At 48.6% G+C, this 17955-nt stretch overlaps 1 protein-coding gene across 2 annotated transcripts in view; it reads right to left on the bottom strand.

Annotated features, from left to right (window-relative positions):
- Positions 1–17955, bottom strand: part of CFAP74 (cilia and flagella associated protein 74) — a 38098-nt gene continuing 20143 nt past the window's right edge. For both annotated transcript variants that reach the window (XM_027658316.1, XM_027658317.1), the window contains 19 exons: positions 17762–17883; positions 15124–15252; positions 12194–12281; positions 11730–11903; positions 10373–10506; positions 9529–9805; positions 8968–9075; positions 8208–8365; positions 6909–7043; positions 6425–6534; positions 6022–6077; positions 5670–5789; positions 5266–5418; positions 4812–4941; positions 4131–4285; positions 3253–3391; positions 2351–2478; positions 1843–1977; positions 1–563 (listed from right to left, as the gene is read on the bottom strand). In XM_027658316.1, the coding sequence (XP_027514117.1) occupies positions 450–563; positions 1843–1977; positions 2351–2478; positions 3253–3391; positions 4131–4285; positions 4812–4941; positions 5266–5418; positions 5670–5789; positions 6022–6077; positions 6425–6534; positions 6909–7043; positions 8208–8365; positions 8968–9075; positions 9529–9805; positions 10373–10506; positions 11730–11903; positions 12194–12281; positions 15124–15252; positions 17762–17883 (2565 nt within the window). In that variant the 3' untranslated portion in view covers positions 1–449. The remainder of the gene's footprint in view (positions 564–1842; positions 1978–2350; positions 2479–3252; positions 3392–4130; positions 4286–4811; positions 4942–5265; positions 5419–5669; positions 5790–6021; positions 6078–6424; positions 6535–6908; positions 7044–8207; positions 8366–8967; positions 9076–9528; positions 9806–10372; positions 10507–11729; positions 11904–12193; positions 12282–15123; positions 15253–17761; positions 17884–17955) is intronic.

The following is a 17955-nucleotide window of genomic DNA, read 5'->3' as shown; positions in this document are numbered from 1 at the left end:
AGCCTTGGATATGAAACTTTATTCTGGTCTTACAAGAGAAAAAGTCAAGGATTTTCCAAATCCTATAAAAAGCATCTGAAATTGGAAAAAGAGACCTTGTTTGAAACTCACCCATGTGGATGTAAACCAAACACTCCTCCTGGTGGAATGCCCACCTTTGGGAGACACTGGGATTAACAGCAGGTGTAGCTACTTGGGCCCCTCATTAATTCCTTCTTCTACCACCAGATTATTGTCCCAGAGCCAGCTGGAAAATGACACTGGTGGCACCAGAGTTTATGGAGAACTCTGGGGGAACCAGAGCAGAAATATTACATGTCCCTTCCCTCCTGCCTCCCTGCTCCCCTCAGGTACTTGCAACAATCCCTGATGTCCCCACGCTTCCCCAGAGATCCAGTGAATTCCCAGCAATATCAGCCTCCATCTTCCTCTCCATGGGCCGGGAGCCCTCAGGGGGTGGGAGCACAGGCAGACACGACTCGAGCCATGAACAGGACTCGGTAACACTCGGTGATGTCCCCCTTCAGGGTCAGCAGGGCTGTCACCAGGGGAGGGTCACTGACCTACAAGAAACCACAGAAACCCCCCCTGGTTTCTGTCCCAGAGCAGGGGAGTGGGTCAGGCTCTGTGGTACCAGCCCTGGGCACAGGTTTCCTCCCTCCCCTGTGGTGGCTCTGCTGTTCCCAGCAAGGCTCGTGCAGGCAGGGGGGGTCTGGCAGTGACTGGGCCTCTGTCCCCAGAGTGCCCCTGACTGTGACACTGTCACAGCAAGAGCAGAGCACTGGGCAGGAAACGGGTCCTGTCAGCCCCCAGTGAGTGCTGCAGCTTGTGTAAGAGGCAGGGCTTACCAAGAGGCACAGTGTCAACCTGTCACCCCTGCCAGGAACCCCAGAGCCCCTCTGTGCATGTGACACCAGCAATCGCCTAATTTTGGAACAAGCTGCTCATCCTGCCATCCCACACATCCCACTCAGTCCTTCCAGTCCCCGTGAGTGCCCCGGGAGGTGAATCAGAAGGGGCAGTCACGGCCCTGTGGAGATGTTGGGACCTCAGACCAGCCTCTGGGATACAAAAAGGCAGGAATAGCCAGGGAATTTGGGTTGCTAAAGTGGGAAATCAAAAGGCCCCACTGACTTCCAGGAATGTGCCAAAGGAAAGGCAGCCCAGAGAAATGTGAGCAGTGTTGCAGAGTGACCCATGGAAACCCAGCTGTGCCAGTGGGATGCAGCAGATCCCTCTCGGGGTCACTCAGGGACTCAGAGCTGTCCCAAAACAGCAGCAGCACTTTGGCTCTCGGTGCTCTGTGACAGTGGCCTGGAAGGAGTTATCCCCCAAAGGGTGGCCCTGTGTCCCCCCAGGGTGTCACTGTGTGTCCCCCAGGATATCCCTGTGTGTCCCCTCCAGGATGATGTCCCTGTGTCCCCCCCAGGGTGTCCCTGTGTGTCCCCCCAGGATATCCCTGTGTGTCCCCTCCAGGGTGTCCCTGTGTGTCCTCTCCAGGGTGTCCCTGTGTGTCCCCCAGGATGTCCCTGTGTCCCCCAGGATATCCCTGTGTGTGTCCCCCAGGATATCCCTGTGTGTCCCCCAGGGTGTCCCTGTGTGTGTCCCCCAGGATGTCCCTCTGTGTGTCCTCCAGGATATCCCTGTGTGTCCCCTCCAGGATGTCCCTGTGTGTCCCCCAGGATATCCCTGTGTGTGTGTCCCAGGATATCCCTGTGTGTGTCCCCCAGGATGTCTCTGTGTGTCCCCCCAGGATGTCCCTGTGTGTCCCCCCCAGGATGTCCCTGTGTGTGTCCCCCAGGATGTCCCCGTGTCCCCCGTGTCCCCGTGGCTGTCACTCACCCTGAGCTCTGCAGGTGGCGCCCATGACACGCGGACGCTCCGCTGCTGCCCGCGCTCCAGCGCTCCCCGGGGCTCCTCCACAGCGATCCCCGCCCGCTCCAGCTCCGGGAGTGAGTCCAGGCTGAACTCCACGGCCTGGGAACACACAGCACATCCTGCACTGCCCTTTGCCGAACTGCTCCTGCCCCTCGAAACCCCGAGGATCCACCTCGTTCGTGGCTGTCACAAAATACTGTCACAAAATCTAATTCTGGGCTCAAATTCTGTCTTTCATTATTAGGGAAGCAAAGTGCTGCATTAATTATGTTGCTGACTTATTCCTCCTATATCTGCCCCCGAAAAAGAATCTTTTCAAACACGGATGCTTTCATGGTGCCAAGTTGATCACAAACCCCGAAAGCTGTGTTTTGTCATTTACAGAGTGAGTTTTGGACAGAAGGCAGCAGCAGCCACCTGTACACTGCCAGTATTGCCCACAGCATAAACCTGCAGGTTTCCTCTCCCTCACCTTCTTGGCTGCCAGCAGAGGTGTGTCCACAGCCCCCACCCTCAGCTCTGCCCTGGCTGGCTCTGCAGGGCCCCCTCCATCCACGTATTCCAGCAGCAGGAGAAGGGACCTCACTGGCTCCTGTGGCTCTAAACAAAGAGAGACAGTCAAACCTGAGCCATTTCAGCTCAGAACGAGCAGAAATTGCACCAGGATGGGTTTAAAACAAGTGGTGTTGTGGCAAACTCCTGAGCTGGCACTGACAGGGAGATCCTTCTGACAGAGCCAGGCAGTTCAGGAAAAGGAAGTTTTGCATAATTTGCAATTGCAAGCTGCAGTTGTTGCTTGTTTATCAAGTTCCACGCTGGTTTTCCAGCCCATGGCACACACCTCTGTGTACCATATTCCATAAGTGTGCATGTGCTTTGACTAATTTTTACCTCAGGAGTTGGGGGTTGCTCACACCCTGTCCCTGAACACAGATCTGTCCACAGAAGTTAAGGAAGGATCACTTCAAACCCCTGAAAGTGTGTCTGTTTTGTAACAGGATGAATGGGAGAGTCCAGGATATCTGGTTATACATGAAATAATTTTCTAGACACTTAATACACATCAGAGAACAGCAGAGAGCAAACACATCTTAATAACTTTGTAGCACTGCTACATTATAATCCTTTTTTGCAAGTAAGTTGCAGAGGTGGATGATCATTAAGATACAACTGCATTAAAATTGAGAGAACTTTCCTTAAGAGAAAGTTTCCTGCATTTTTGTGTGTGTTACAAACACAGGCTGCACCAAAATGCTCATTTGTTCTGATTCTGGGGAAACTGTCTTCTAATTGCCTTTTTCTTAAGGGAAGAGGAGCATTCCCACGTCTCATCACTCCCTGCTCTGTGACAAGGTGTCAGTGGTGGCACTTTACCTGCTCCCAGTGCTTCCTGTGATGCCACAGATGATGTGACAGCCAAGGACTCCACGGGCACGTCCAGGGGAACCCCCCCCTCCACAAACATGGGGTGTTCCCGCGCCGCTCCCCGCAGGGGGATCTCGTGGGCTGTTTGCTGGGGGGACACAGAGCTTGGGATGCAGGTGCCAGCTCAGTGGAGTGACAGCTCCATGCCACAGCAGCACAGGGGCATGGAAATCATGGCACCCCTCCTATGGAATGATCCAGGCCGAGAGGATCCCCAGTGCAGGAGCCCTGCCCTGCCCACCCCGACCCTCCACTCTGGGCACTGTGCCCCAGGAGGGGCTGCACAAACTCTTTATACAAACACCACCAAAATGGGCAAAACTTCTCTGTGACAAATCCCCAAGGTCTCTGGAGACACAAAGCCCGCAGAGAGGAGCAGTCCCTGCCAGCCCTGCCCTGTCTGCAGTGCTGTTGCCGGGCATTAGTGGTCACTCTGCCCTCGCTGTTGGCCCCCGTGTCCTGGCAGGGCTCGGGTGCCCGCGGTGCCTCCACCTGCCCCTCCGGAGGTGCAGCCCGGGCTGCTCCGTGGATGGAATCTCAGCCCTGGCTGCTGCTCCGGCTGCTCCCTGGGGCTCCCTGCACCTGCCAGCCCTGCCTGCCCCTGCCATGGACTGTCCCTGCTCAGAGCTGTGCCCAGAGCTGTGCCCGGTGCTCATCCCCCTCTGCAGTGGGGAGGGGATGGGGCCAAACCCCAAGTTGCTGTTGTTGTCAATGAGTGACTGAATAACCAAACCTGAGAAGGGTCAGCGGGCCCCAGACCTGCCCTCCCCTCCCTACACCAGGTCAGGAACATTCAGACTTTGCTCCCATAGCCCAGGAGGTCTCACCTTGCCAAAGAGCAGGACCCGGAGGCAGTCAGAGTAGTACAGACTCTCATGGTCAGGACTGAAGGTAACAACAAACTCCTGGCTCTTCCCAGCCTCAATTTCCCCCTCTGTTGGAAAGACACTGAACACACTTAAGCCACTGTAGTTCTGTGTTCCTGGTAAACAAAAATGAGGGTACAGATAAGAAAGGAGGACAGCTCCATCTTACTTCTTCATAAATTTTAAACCCATTTAATTTTTGTTGGAACAGCAAATACATAAGAGCTGATACATGGTTTTGCAGCAAAACAGGGTGTTAGAAACACCAGATAACTCCATCCATCAGTTTGATAAATTCACCTCCAGAGGAACTGAAGCAGCATCACCAAATCCTTCCTATATTCTGATGTGTTTTCACAGAGATGGACATCCCTAAGTATATTCTGTAATAGGCAATTACTGTGTGGGTTTATTTAAACACGAATATCTCCTTCCTTGTGGGTATTTGCTGAGGCTGCATAAATTTACAGCTGCCCATATTGAATGAATCAGTACAGCTCCTACCAGGGAGCAAAACGAGGTCTTTAATTTCAATGCTGTGATGCCCCAGGTCTGACAGGGGCATCACAGGACAGAGCAGTGCTGCTTTACACTGCCTGAGTCTTCAGCAAAGGGAAAAGTGGAAAGAAAGACCCAAGTTACCAACAAACTCTGTTCTCTGCCCAGAGGAGCTGAGGAAGGCCGGGATGTTCTGCCGGTCCCTGTCCCGGGTGGGTGACAGCGAGTCCAGCTGGGTGCAGTAGGGCAGGGCCAGGCTGGAAGTGTTCTGGACCTGGGGACATCCATTCACACAGCAGCATTGGCATCAAGGAAATGGATTCTCAGGCCTGCAGGGTCCATAGCTGGCAAACTGGCTGAACTGATGTTGCTGCATTGCTGCAGCTCTGTGGCCCCCAATGCCACTGAGGACACACATCAGTGCTGCCCAAAACGTGTCACACCAACCCCACCCCCAGCAGGACCAGGCTCCTCTGAAGTGTCTTCCATCAATGCCTTTGGTCATTGCCAGACTTGGACAAAATCTGAGAGGAGACAATTCATGTCCACTTCCTCCCTATTCCTGACGTGCTTCCCAGTTTGGCACAGAGGGACTCACCTGGACTGTGGAAGTCACCTGTTCCCCAGCCATGACATATCCCATGTCCAGCACTCCCTCCACGGAGCAGACAGTGCCTGGCACCACCCCGTGCCCAGACAGGCTCAGGCTGAGGGTGGAATTGGCCACTCTGATGTCCAGGGTCTCACAGAACTGTCAGGAGGAATGTCTGGGTTATTCCATCTGCTGAAGGAAACCCCCCACCCCTCCAACAGACCCCCTCCCACAAATGGGCCATTACAGAACTCCTGGGGTGAGTGCACAGACACTAAACCCAAATGTTGGGAGGGGCAGCAAAGGTTTTCTCATTATTTAGAGTCTCATCCTGGTTGGTAACACGTGAGTTACACACCCCTCATATCTCTCTCCTCCTTCCCCCCATTGCTGTTGTATTTCCTACTCACCCATTTATCCTCCTCTGGACAAAAGGAGATGACCAGGGCTTTACTTTCACCTGGCTCAAGCATTCTAACTGCTCTCACCAACAGGAAGGGGCCATTGGGATTCAGAGCTGAGAATCCCAGCTAAAAGGGTGCAACTCAAGGAAAAACAATCATAAAGATTGAGCAAAAATACGTAAGAACAGACTCTACACATTGTCTATGTGTCTTCAGTCTGAACTAACCATCTCTGAGCTTCTGAGAGGTCAGTAACTCAGAGAAGATGAAGCTGATGCTTCAGTGTCCAACAGGTCCCCTGCAGAGGAAGAGGCAGAGGCTGGATGGCAGGGGGGCTCCATGTCCCACACAAGGATACCCCCACCCTCCCCGGGGAGATGTTCTGCAGGGTGATTCGCTTCATGGTCCTGTGGCCTGTCAGGAATGAAAACAGCTCCAGAAGTGATGATGCTCAGTCCTGCCCTCCCATTCCTCCTCCTCACTCCTGCTCCTCCCCGGGCCAGGCACTCGTTCCCTGTCCTTGGCTGAGGCACCAGGCAAAGCTCACCAAAATGCCTTCAAAGTTGTTGAGCTTCCCGTTCCCTGCCTGGGACCAAGGTTGCTGTTTCCTGGGCCTCAGCTGCCCAGACAGGCTCCTCGTTTTCCACCCAAGTGTCCACTAAGGGCTAATTTCTATCCTGACTTTTGAAAACCCAAAACTATGCTCAGAGGACCCTCCTGTCAGACAGAACCCACTCAGCACTGGGATTCAGCCTCCATACCTATGGCAACGTCTCCAAAACCGACCGTGTTGTCCCCGCTGTCCGAAGTGACCAGAACAGGAGGGGCCACAGCTGGACAGTGCAGCTCCAGGTACAACGTGTTGTAAGGGCTGGAGAGAGAGGAAAGGGAGCCAGGGAGTAGAAGGGCAGAACTCTTGGATCACTGAGAAATAAGAACTACAGCCAGAGATCAGCTCATCTCCCAGGCTGTGACTGCAGGGCTGTGACAGCACCACACGTGACTCCTGGTGCTCACTCTGTGCCCAAGCAGAGCCATGAACTATCTGGCTTCAAGTTCTCACACAATTATTCTTTGAGCTGCTTTGATATTCGTGTCTTTGATTCTTATCCAACTGGTGGGCTGTGAGCACGAGCTTCTACCACTGAGCTATGAAGTCATCAAGATCAGAAAACAAACTTCTCCCCCAAGGGAATAAATCACCACCATTTCCCCCCAGCACTTCTGGACTATCAGTGGCAATACCTGCAGCTCAGGTGTCCAGAGCCCTTCTCTCCAGCAGCCTGTCCACTTGCAACAAAGCAGGGAATGATGTATTTCTTAAAACTCCCACTGAAACTCCTCATCAGGGAGGCCTGGGCTGCCCTGTAAGCATCAGAACTAGAGAATCCAGGAATAAGAATCATCTCAGTGAGTGAGAGAGCAAGAAAAACATCAAATATCTACTGAGCTGTTTGTGATTATTGTTTCTTAGTCACACATTCAAAATTGGAGGTAACAGTGAAACCAAATGACTGTCAGTAATGGACCCACCCTACAAAGTGTTGGCTTTTGTTGCCAAAAGAGAATAAAAACTACAAACCCAGATAGCAGATGTTATACTAAAGGTTGCAAAATCCTCAATACAGTTTCCTTTGCTTGAATACATCAAGTATTCCAGTGTCTTCCAGTCCTTCTATGTCACCTCAATGACATGGAAACACACAGGATCACATCCCTCTAGTCCAATATGTGAGCAATACTTTAAAATAGGAATTTTGTTTTATGACCTCTACTGAAAGTATTTAAAAACTATAATTATTGGATTGCAATCAACATGGGATTTTAGTCAAAAAATATCAACATATCCAGTACAGCCAAATCCCTGGTGCTTCAGTATGTATTTACTTCCAAATTCCTCAAATTAGGCAGAAATGTGGCTCTGACAAGTTGGATTATTTGCTGAACCAGGGACTTCAAGTATCAGATTTTGCATCTAAGAACCCAAATTTGCAGGCAGCACATGCTGCCAGTGCTCACTGAGGTGCACACCCTGGACAGTGACTGTCCCAGAGCACATTTCCCAGCAGCATTTCTCTGATGGAGATGACTGTGACTGATGGCACAGGCTCTGCAAACCCTCCACTAAACCCAGCAGTGCTCCAGGCCGTGCATTTGGGCCATCACATGGTTCTGTGAGGTCTGTTCACAGAGGGTGTAGTGGTGGCAGTTTCTGTGGGTCACTCAGTCCAGCTCTGCACTTGCCCTTTAAATAAACCCTGGTAGGCTCAGCCCAATCCACGCTCAGCCCCAGCTCCTGCTCCCTGACAGATTCTTTGAAGTCTTCAATCCTTCTGATGCATAAAGGGATTCTTTGCCTCACATGAGAGGGTACAGCTGTGTGGCTCTCAAGCAGCACTAATTTTGGAAACAGCCTCTGCAACACAGCTAAAGCTGCTCCCTCTCCAGTTTGCTTTCTTGTCTACCTACAGCTTTAGTAGATTTATTAAACTACTTATAAAGAGAATGTTGTCTGTGTAGTACAAGATGCTTTTGCTGACTTACTCAGGCTTTAACTCTTCAGGTTTTGGCTCTCCAGTCAGGCTTTTCCTGCCTCCATTATTCCCAGGCTGTTTGGGGATGGAAATGCTCAGTTTCTTTCCCTCTCTCTCTTCATTTTTCTTCTCTTTGTCCATCAGACCCTGAGGGTCATCACTGGGAATCTGCCCAAGACAGGAGTTAACAAAGACACAGCCCAAGGCCACAGAGCCAGGGAGGTGACAGAGGGCACAGAACAAGGGACAGCAGGACTATGGTGACAGCCCACAGACATAGTAGATTTACAGACATTTCCAATAATGTAAAATTAAGTCAAAAGGGACATATTTTACCCACTCTTAAGAGAGGAGTTCTGTATCTTATGGGAATTTTACCTGTTTATCTCATAACTAAAGACAACCACAGGGGGTCACAAATGAACTGACCCAAGGGTTGCACATAAAGCCCCAGGATGCTGTAAATCTGCAAGCAGTGTAGAAGCCTTTTTTTTTTTTTTTAAGAGCATTGCAGTTGGCATTTGCCATAAAATCCTCTAGGAATGCTTTGGAAATGGTTAGCAGGAAATGAAATTGCTGCTCAGTGACCTGGCTGCACGTTCAGTGCCACAGCACAGTCCCACCCTCGTCCTCTGCAGGCAGGTCCTGCCTGGACCACGAGCCTGGGCCTCATTAATATGCAAATAATTTTATGATAAAAATACCACCCAGAGAAACAAATCTCTGGAAGTGCCAGACCAGCAGCATGTGCTGTTCTTAGCATTCCTTACTTGAATTCCTGCCTCTGGCACAGCTGCTCTGCTCAGCCTCCGAGCTGCCTCCTCCCTGACGAGCTGCTCCGGCAGCGCGGGGCTGAAGGACACTCGGATGGAGCTTTTCTGGGAATGGGAGAGCACAGCAGGGGTGGGGGCACAGCCCAGCCCTCACCACAGAGCCCCACGGAGCACACAGCACAACAGTCACACACAAAATACACTCTTCCCCCCCGGGTGAATCAGAGGATCCTCGGGATCAGGTCACTCACAGCTTTTCTGGGAGTCCAGGATGTCACAGTGGGCTGAGTTTACACGACCAGTACTTCTGATATTTAAACATTCTTCAAATAAATCCCAGTGACAAGACTGGGGAAATGTGAACACTCCCATAAGGCATTAGCCAGATTTGGTGGTTCACCCTCAAGTCTGATTAAAAACATTATTTCAAACAACACAAAATATTCCAGCTATTCTAATAATAATTCACGTTTTGAGCTTCATTTACGAGTGAGAGCCCTTGTGGAGATGTGATGATCAAAGATTTGGCAGAACACTTGACATTTAAAGTGAATTTACCTGCCCAGGCAGCACAGTTCCCACAGAAGGTGTAATTGTCACGGGACAATCCTCTGGCACATGGAATTCAAAGGAAGTGGGTCCAACTGGGGCAGGTTCCCCAGTGCCAATCCGAGGGACAGCGTGGATGAGGCTGTTCCCACTCACGTGGGGATTCAGCACGTCCAGGGTGGCTTCAGACACAGAGTTCAGAGCTGTTGCAGCAAACTGAACCAAGGAATGAGACAATTCAAGAGGTGGGTGGACTCCAACTGCTTTGCATGACAGCTTGAATTGTCTAAAAATAAACACATGATAAATTGTCTCAGCATAAAATAGTGTCTTAATCAGCCCGGAAAATAGGGAGCTAATCCTGTAGTCCCTATTTAAGCAGAATTTCAAGCTTGCAATGGGAATTTTGCCTAAAGATGAACAATAATACTATCTATTTTTAATGCACAATTGGCCAGAGTCTCTGCTTGAATTCTTCCTCTGTGAACTTCTGGAAACACATCCAGTCAAATCAAAGTTTATGCCATCATTATTGCAGCAGCATGAGCTTAATGCACGAAGCATTTGTACAAAACAGAATTCCTTCAGTGGTTCTGCAGGTTGGGCTGACCTGGGAGCTTGGAAATTGGACAAGGATAAACTTGAGGAGGGGTAGGGAAAGCCACCTCAGTAAAGACAAATGTGTCAGCCAAGGAGGAAACCAACAGGCACCGAGCAACTGGAGAATTCCCACTGCTTATCCCAGACTTTCCTCCTCAAAGCAGGCAGGGCTCTAATTTCTGGAGCAGCTTAACAGTAGAAATCCATTGTGATTTAGATTTCCACATCACCTGTATTCAGTCTCTTCACATACCTGTTAATCTCTGTTGTGCAGGTGAGGTCAAAGCTGTACTCTTTTGCCTTGGTAGCTTTAAAGATTATGTCCAATGTCAGGCTTTCCAGGGGAAGAATAACTCCAAATCCATCGTTGGGTTGAACTTCAACAAACTTCAAAATGGCAGAATAAGAAGTTATTAGTTAAATTATCAGTTTATTAATAAATTAAAATGAGACACTACTGGTAAGATTAAGAAAATTTTGTTACTATATGTGGAAGTGCCAAGAAAAGAGAAACCTTCCAGAGAGAAGCTTTGATCTGAGTTCCTGATGAGTCTGATTGAAATGCAGATTTCTCATCTCAGTAACTCAAAAGGGATTAAATCCATTAACTCAGACTTCAGGAGAATCCCTTCCCCAGCTTCTTCCCATCTATGGTAATCACCCTTCTCTAGTGTTTATTTACTCTTCATAGACAACTGAATGAAATCTGATAAAAATCTCAGCAGTTCCTCCTGTCTGTGAGAGCTGATCCCTGTTTGAGGAGCAGATTCCCCAGTGACAGGGCCAGTTTAATTCCCACACTTGTACAGTGGTTTGTGTTTGAGTTGATGATGATTCAAGAATGTCTCCCCATCACACTTTAAGCTCACCAGGAAACACACACTGTGAAGCAAAGCTTTCACAGAGCTGAAGTTAACAATTTCTTTCAGCTCCCTCCTTGATTTTAATCCCTAAACCAGCAGAGAACAGGAGAATGCCTAATTAAATGTCAGGTTCCTCTAACTCTGATGCCAATGTGCCAAACCATTTCACACTGTGATCATCCTGCTATTATGGAGCTTGAACAGCCAACTTTCTGCAAAAAATACTTCAGCAGACCCAGCCCACATGAACCCAGCAGCTCCTGTGATTAATTTGGCTTCCACATCCACTTACAGTCAGTCAGAAAGTGCCCAGGAGTGGCTCAGGATTGTTCCCAAGGGGTGGTCTGGGCACAGCTTAAAAGCTATCCTGCTTTAAAGACAAAGCCTTTGGGCATTTGGGTGCCAGTTGGGCACATTCCTCAGCCTCAAGGGCACAGCCACATCCCCAGGCCTGTTCTACACGTGCCCCATGAGCACCAGGTGCTCTGTTAGGAGCCTTCTTGGTGTGAAAAACCAGGTGTTCTAGTAAAGGAACAGTCAAACCTCCTCCCAGTGTTCACACTGCCTGGGAAAGGCAGGGGTGTAACACAGTGAGATTCACCCAAACCAGCCCAGAACCAGCCCAGGGGCTTCCCCGGCGTTCGCACCCACCAGTCCTGATTTATTTACTCTCCCATTGACACACGTTCCCAGGATCCTGAAATCTCTTCTGACAGCAGAGGAGGAGTGTGTGGGATAAGCACATACCTCTGGCAGCCCCACAAATCCAAACTCCTGTGGCAAGATGCATTTGTTTGTCACTGTGACATTGGCCTGCACAGCTTCATAGATGGTGCAGTGCCCAAAGTTGATCTCTGCTGGACTGATTTCCAGATCAGAAGTAGAGACAATGGCATGGACAGTAAAATTGACTGTTCTAGCCTGAAACAAATGCAAGAGCACAAGATGAAAACCTCCACCCGTAGGGTGTAAGGACAGGATTTAAGTGAAATGTCATTCAAAAGGATAACTGCAAAAGTTCTTGACTTTCTGTGCTGCAACCACGTGACAAGAAGCCACTATCAAATCTCTGTCAGCACTTTGAGCATCTTTCACTGTTATCAAACTTCAAGTAGTAAAGAACCAATGTAAGGTTAGGTAGGGTTAAGAGACCCTTCACTAGAATAATTGACATTCACTACCAATCTGACAAGCAGCATCACAAACAGCACCTTGTCCACGATCACTATTGTCACTGGGACCTCCAGGATTCTTGTCTCTGCATTGAAATAGTTCCCTGCATCTTCAGGAAGAGACTGCCTGAAAACCCAAAAGTACAGTCAGTGTCATTAAAATATTGTGGTTATTTTCTCACTAAGGGGAATAAGAAACTTTTGATGGATTATTTCTCAACAGAAAGAAAAACAAACCCAAACCTGTTACCTAAGGTCTAAAAGTTTTATTATTCACAATTTTTAATCTTAGCTTAATCTTAATTTAATCCTACTCAAATCCTCCTGTGTAGGGAAGTCTAATTAAAATCTTGCATGGAAGATATGTGCAAGCATTAAGGAAAATGAAAGAAGAATGGTAGAAGAAAATTCCAATCAAAAATTAGTGAGCTCTGAAGTCCCACCTTCTGACCAAGACAATGAGGATGCAGTCAGGTCAGGAATGTTCTGGACTTGTCTCAGATTTCCTACAGACTGGCACCCACTCTGAGCAGGAGCGCAGGGGCTGAAAGGCGGCTGCCAGGGACATCAGATGGATTGACCTTGTACAGTACCACTGGGGGTTTTTGATTTTAAAGACAGGATTTTGGACATACAGGATTTTAAGGGAGGTCACTGAGGTCAGCATCCATTTATCCTTTTTTTTAAAAAAGCCATCCAGTCATTTAAAATTCTGAAAAATTAAAAGCTTACTCTCTAATCAGAATATAAAGCCTCTGCATCTTTGCTGCAGGCTCAGGGGGTGCCCAGCCCAAGCAGACAGGGTTTCCTGTGGACACTGCTGCCAGTGACCAGCCTGGCTGAGGAACAGCCACTTGTACAGCCCAGAGAAATAAAGGGAGCTCATTTGGAGCCCAGCAGGGCCTGGTTACAGACCAGAGCAGGAGTTTTGTAAGGAACATGCAGGTTTTCTGTAGGTGAAGCATCTTGCTCTCACAAGCTCCATTTCAGAGCTCCAAGCCAAGACAATACAAACCTGGGGCATTTTTAGCTCTGCTGCTCTATTTATAGCGACTCACAGCACCAGAGTGAATTGTTTCCTGTTCTTGGGTCTCCACAGTGCTCATGTTCTACTACTACTCATGGAATTACATGCAATTCTTTGATGTATTGTTAAAGAATAGGTAATGAATAAAAATAACACCCACTCATCACCATGGTGATCCCAAATCTCGCTGCTGTTATTTTGCAATAAGGGTGATGTTCAAAGGTATTGGTAACTTCTTTACAGATGGGAACTGGGGTTAAATACAAGGGAGGAACACAGCACCAGCTTCACTTTGTCACGGGGCATTGGAAGAGCAGGAGAAATGAATCTATTTCAAAATAATCCAGAGGGGGGAAAATAATTGTGACTGTACAGACACAGGAGGGGACTCTCAATTAGCTGCTGTGCCCTGGGGAAAAGGGCCTGGAATCCTTCAGACAGTTCTCTGAAATGGCATGGAACTTGCCCAAACAGAAAATGCTGGCTTCAAACCCCCAGAGAGGTGAGTATTGGAACACCTGCCTGAGCAGGTCCCTGTGCACAGAACACTGGGGAGAACTTCCCAAGCCTCCAGCCAGCTGTGTGCTGCTGGCACTGCTGAGTGGGGGTTTCTCTCTACTTTGGTGTCACTTTTAATGCAGCTGTTCTATTAATAGAGCTCATAATGCCAAATCACTGAGGAGGCCTCACGGAAATGTGTCACTGGCTCAGTCCTTCCCCAGCTCATCGTGCTCCCCACGCACGCACTTCCTCCCTGCATTAGGTCTTTAACTGATCTGTCCCCTCAAACAGCCAGATACTTATTTTGTGTGTCAGAAATGCCTTAATCTCATCAAATCTCCTTTCTGAAGCTTCCCTGTTTTTTAAAGGAAGATTAAGGTTCTAAATCCAAGCTCTGGTTCTATCCACTCCGAGAGGGTAACGGTGCTTAGAGCAGATGAAGTTGAGGAACTCAAATATGTCATCATGTTACAGTTGTTGTAATCTGATGGGATTTGAGATGTTGGGAGAACTGTAAATACTTTTAGTTCTTTGAGTACTAACCTGGTGAAAATTTTGAAATCAGTGATTAGACTCTCAATGCAGAACCCAGAAATGCTGAGCACATCACTGAGAATCCAAAATACATCAATGGGACTGGAAAACCTACATCAAAGCAGCAGCAGGTTTGCAGCAGCAATCACTGCCAAAGCTGCTGAAGTATTTGGCTGTACACCAGAATTAATTCCATTTTTCATTTACATTTCTATGTGAAAAGAAATGTCCCACTAAATTCTTTAGGATGGCAATGATGAGGTACATAAAATTAAAAGTGGTTAACAAAAGCTCTTGTCTTTAAATTTTTAAAAACTGGAATTCCTTGTTTCCCATCACTGAGTTATGTCTGTATATGTAGATGTGCCATGAAATGGAGAAGAGAAACTTGCTGGGATAAAGCTTTTAGCATTAGGAGATCTTACATAAAACGTCACATGAAATTCAAGATCAATACCTTCATCTCTTGGAGTAAAATGTGCATGGGGAGGAGAGAGATGGACAGGAAGCCCAACCATTCTTACCTTAATTAGCAAGCACAGGAGTTGCTGTCCAGAAATTATTTAACCAGTGATCCATGAAGCAGCCACCTGCCACAATAAGCTCCCTCCTGGCTCAGAATAACTTCCCACAGAAACAGGAGCAGCCCACCAGGAATGCGACTGCTCCGCTTCTCCCACTGCTGCCCCCCAGGGGAGGCATTGCCTCACAGTTTGGGGAGCCAAGCTCATTTCCTCCCGGAGCATCTGGCAGCTTTTGGGGGCAGAGAGGGGGGAGCCCAGGCCTGCAGTGACCCAGCAGTGGGAGTCCAGCCTGCTCAGGGGGAAGGGACAGCAACTCTGCTCAGCTTTGCCACTGGCACCGTCTGAAACCCGGGAAGGTTCCTGTTGGGGTTGGTGTTGGTTACCTGGGCAGGAACTTGAGCTGTGCACTGAAGGCTGACTGAGCCTGGATGTAGCCTGTCCTTGGGAGCAGCTCCAGGTGCTTGCTCAGTTCTTTGCACACTTCAAACTTGAAACGCAGCGTGGTGCTTGCTCTGCAAACAGATCAGATGTGCCTGGGTGGCTCTGGGGCCACCTCAGCAACACCCCCTGCACCTCCACACCATGATCAGAACAATCCTAAGCTCCCTTTGAAAATGAAGGGCATGGAAAACTGCTACAGTAAGTTCACATAGTCGTGTTTCTCTTTTAAGTAGGGAAAACAAGATTTGGGAAGTACTGTAACAAAGCCAGCTGCAAACAGCACACACAGCTGATCCAAACTGAACCATCACAGCTCAGCACAGTGGTAACTCAGGTCAGGGGGGAGTCAAAGCCAAGTTACTGTGAAATATCAGCTAATTATTTGCTCCTAACACACACTGGCTCTATCTGGATCAATAGGATGACTGGAACCCTGGTGACTCCTTTAAACAGATGTGAATTCACGGATCTCTTGTAACCTCTCCTTTAACAGCAGAGATCCTGCAGGGCTGGAAGTCACAGCATGGCTGAGCTGGTCCTGCCAGCTCCTCTGCTAAACCTGGGGATCAATTTGCCCCAGCAGTGGCACACTGGAAGCAGGAAACCTCTCCCTGTTTCCTGAATCGTGGCTCTATCCCAGCCCAGCGACAGCCACGGCCCAGCCCCTGTTTGGAATTTGATGCCTAAGTGCAAAATTGCCGAGCAATTTACAAATATTCCAGCCTGTCATTCTCCTTCCCTGGACTGCTTTCCAAGCTGTCAGGCCAGATGGTCTCCTCTAAATCAACAGCTCCAGCATGTGGGACTGGGAGCCTGCAATGATTTCTGACTGTTGACAATCTAAGAGAATTATATACTACTTCATTAAATCACTGCAGATTATAACCTGCCGAAGAAATTACTTTTCAAAGTGATTTCTATTGAACAGGACACTTTCACCCTTTGTGCTGCTTGATTACTGGGGTCTATATGACCAGAGAAAAAAGCCCTAAAAACCCAGAAAAAACCCAGTATTAACAAATAATTTGCAATCCACCAGAGCTTGCTGGGGCACTCCAGTGCCAGAGGTATCTGAGTCCCTTGGAAACTTCATCTTCCACTTCTGCCATGGATGACAACGTCACAGACAGTGAGATCCAGGCAGGAACCTCCTCCTGGTGCCACAGCAAAGTGTCAACAGCTACGAGAGGGAGGAACTCCTCAGGCCCAACAGAATGATGAAATCTGCCCACTTTTGCAGGATAAAAAGTTGATACACGACACTCCTGCACATGAAGTGCATGGAATTTCATCCCAGCTGACTGTACGACAGACAATGTTATAGACATGCTGTTTGTGTGACTGTACAACAGACAGTCTTTCCTAATGAGGGAGAACTGGGTGATAAATCAAAGCCTTGACTTGCCAAGGTGCCCAGGACAGGATACTACATATTAAATGCTCTTCATTTAGTGAAACTTGGCACAGGATCAGCAGGATTTTTGCCTCAGTTAAGTTTTGCCCTAAGCAATTTGACAGCTTCTATCTTTGGGATCCCCTTGAAATCTTCAGTTTTATTAGGAGAGTTATTCTGCTTCTACACTTATAAGTTTTATCCCTGGGTTATCTAGACCAAGTAAAATCACTTATATAACAACCTGTGCTTGTCATATCTGTAAGCTGAATTTCTGAGATAACAGCTTTACTCATTTCTTTCCAACTGTGAAGAATCTCTGCAGTCTGTAATTCTGGTAAGAGGTTTAGCATGAATGCCTTCCACAGAACCAATCTCTCCCCCACCCTCCCACAAACCCACCCCAAGCCTATTGAAATAGACTCTAAGAAATGCAAATTGTTAAAATAAGAATTCCACAGTGACTGTGCTGGGCTGGGGGAAGACACCCAGCACCTGAAGACAAAGAAATGTTCATGTAACCACTCTAATAATCTCTGGAAGCCAAGGAGCTGGAACATTCTCTTTGTATCACAGTGCAAACAGAACCAGCCCTCAGACATGACTGGCTTGGGCTCAGAGACACCCAGATATTTTCCCCCTGTAAGGCAGTATTTGGTCACTGTCTAATCATGGGTTCTGTCAGTCCAGGGCACTGCTGAAGGCCTGTAGGGGTCAGGAAAAGCTGAACCCTTCCCATTTTAGAGTAAATGCAAAAGGACTGACATGATTTATCCAACATCGTATCCCAAGCCTGGAAAGACTCTCAGTCTCCTAAGGCTCTCAGGGACTTTAATTAAGGGTAAAATAGCTGAGAAACAACAAAATAGTACTTTATAAAATTTCCTGACTGACTCAACTATACCCAAAGTGCACTTAGTTTTAGACACATTTATCTCCCTAATGTTTAGGGAGCAAATTCCACATGATGGGACTGTGGGGTTGCTATTCCCTGGGGACTTCACAGCTACACCACAGAACAGGAACAACACAGGGAATCCTATAGGGGTGGGAAGGTGTGTATTGACTCCATAGCTACGGCTGGTCTCGGGAATCTGGGATAGCAGGACAGCAAAGTGCAATCTCCAGCAGTGTGGGACTCTGAGGGCTGTGCCCCTGGAATGCCAAGGCCATGCCCAGGCACTCACCTGCTCCGCAGGGTCACACAGTCCTGGTACAGTCGGTCGTACAGGCAGATCTTGAGGTCCACATCGGGGTTGGGCACCCAGAGGGGCACGTCCAGGGACACCCCCACGGCACTGAAGCACAGCTGGCAGGGCACAGACCACAGTGGGGTTAGTTCTGGGAGCCCCAGATCCTCACTGACCTACACACAGCTACA

This window comes from Corapipo altera, unplaced genomic scaffold (assembly GCF_003945725.1).
Source record: "Corapipo altera isolate COAL_440 unplaced genomic scaffold, ASM394572v1 301, whole genome shotgun sequence".
Lineage (NCBI taxonomy): Eukaryota > Metazoa > Chordata > Aves > Passeriformes > Pipridae > Corapipo > Corapipo altera.
Note: the sequence above shows the minus strand (reverse complement) of the source record. Positions and strands in the feature narration are given on the sequence as shown.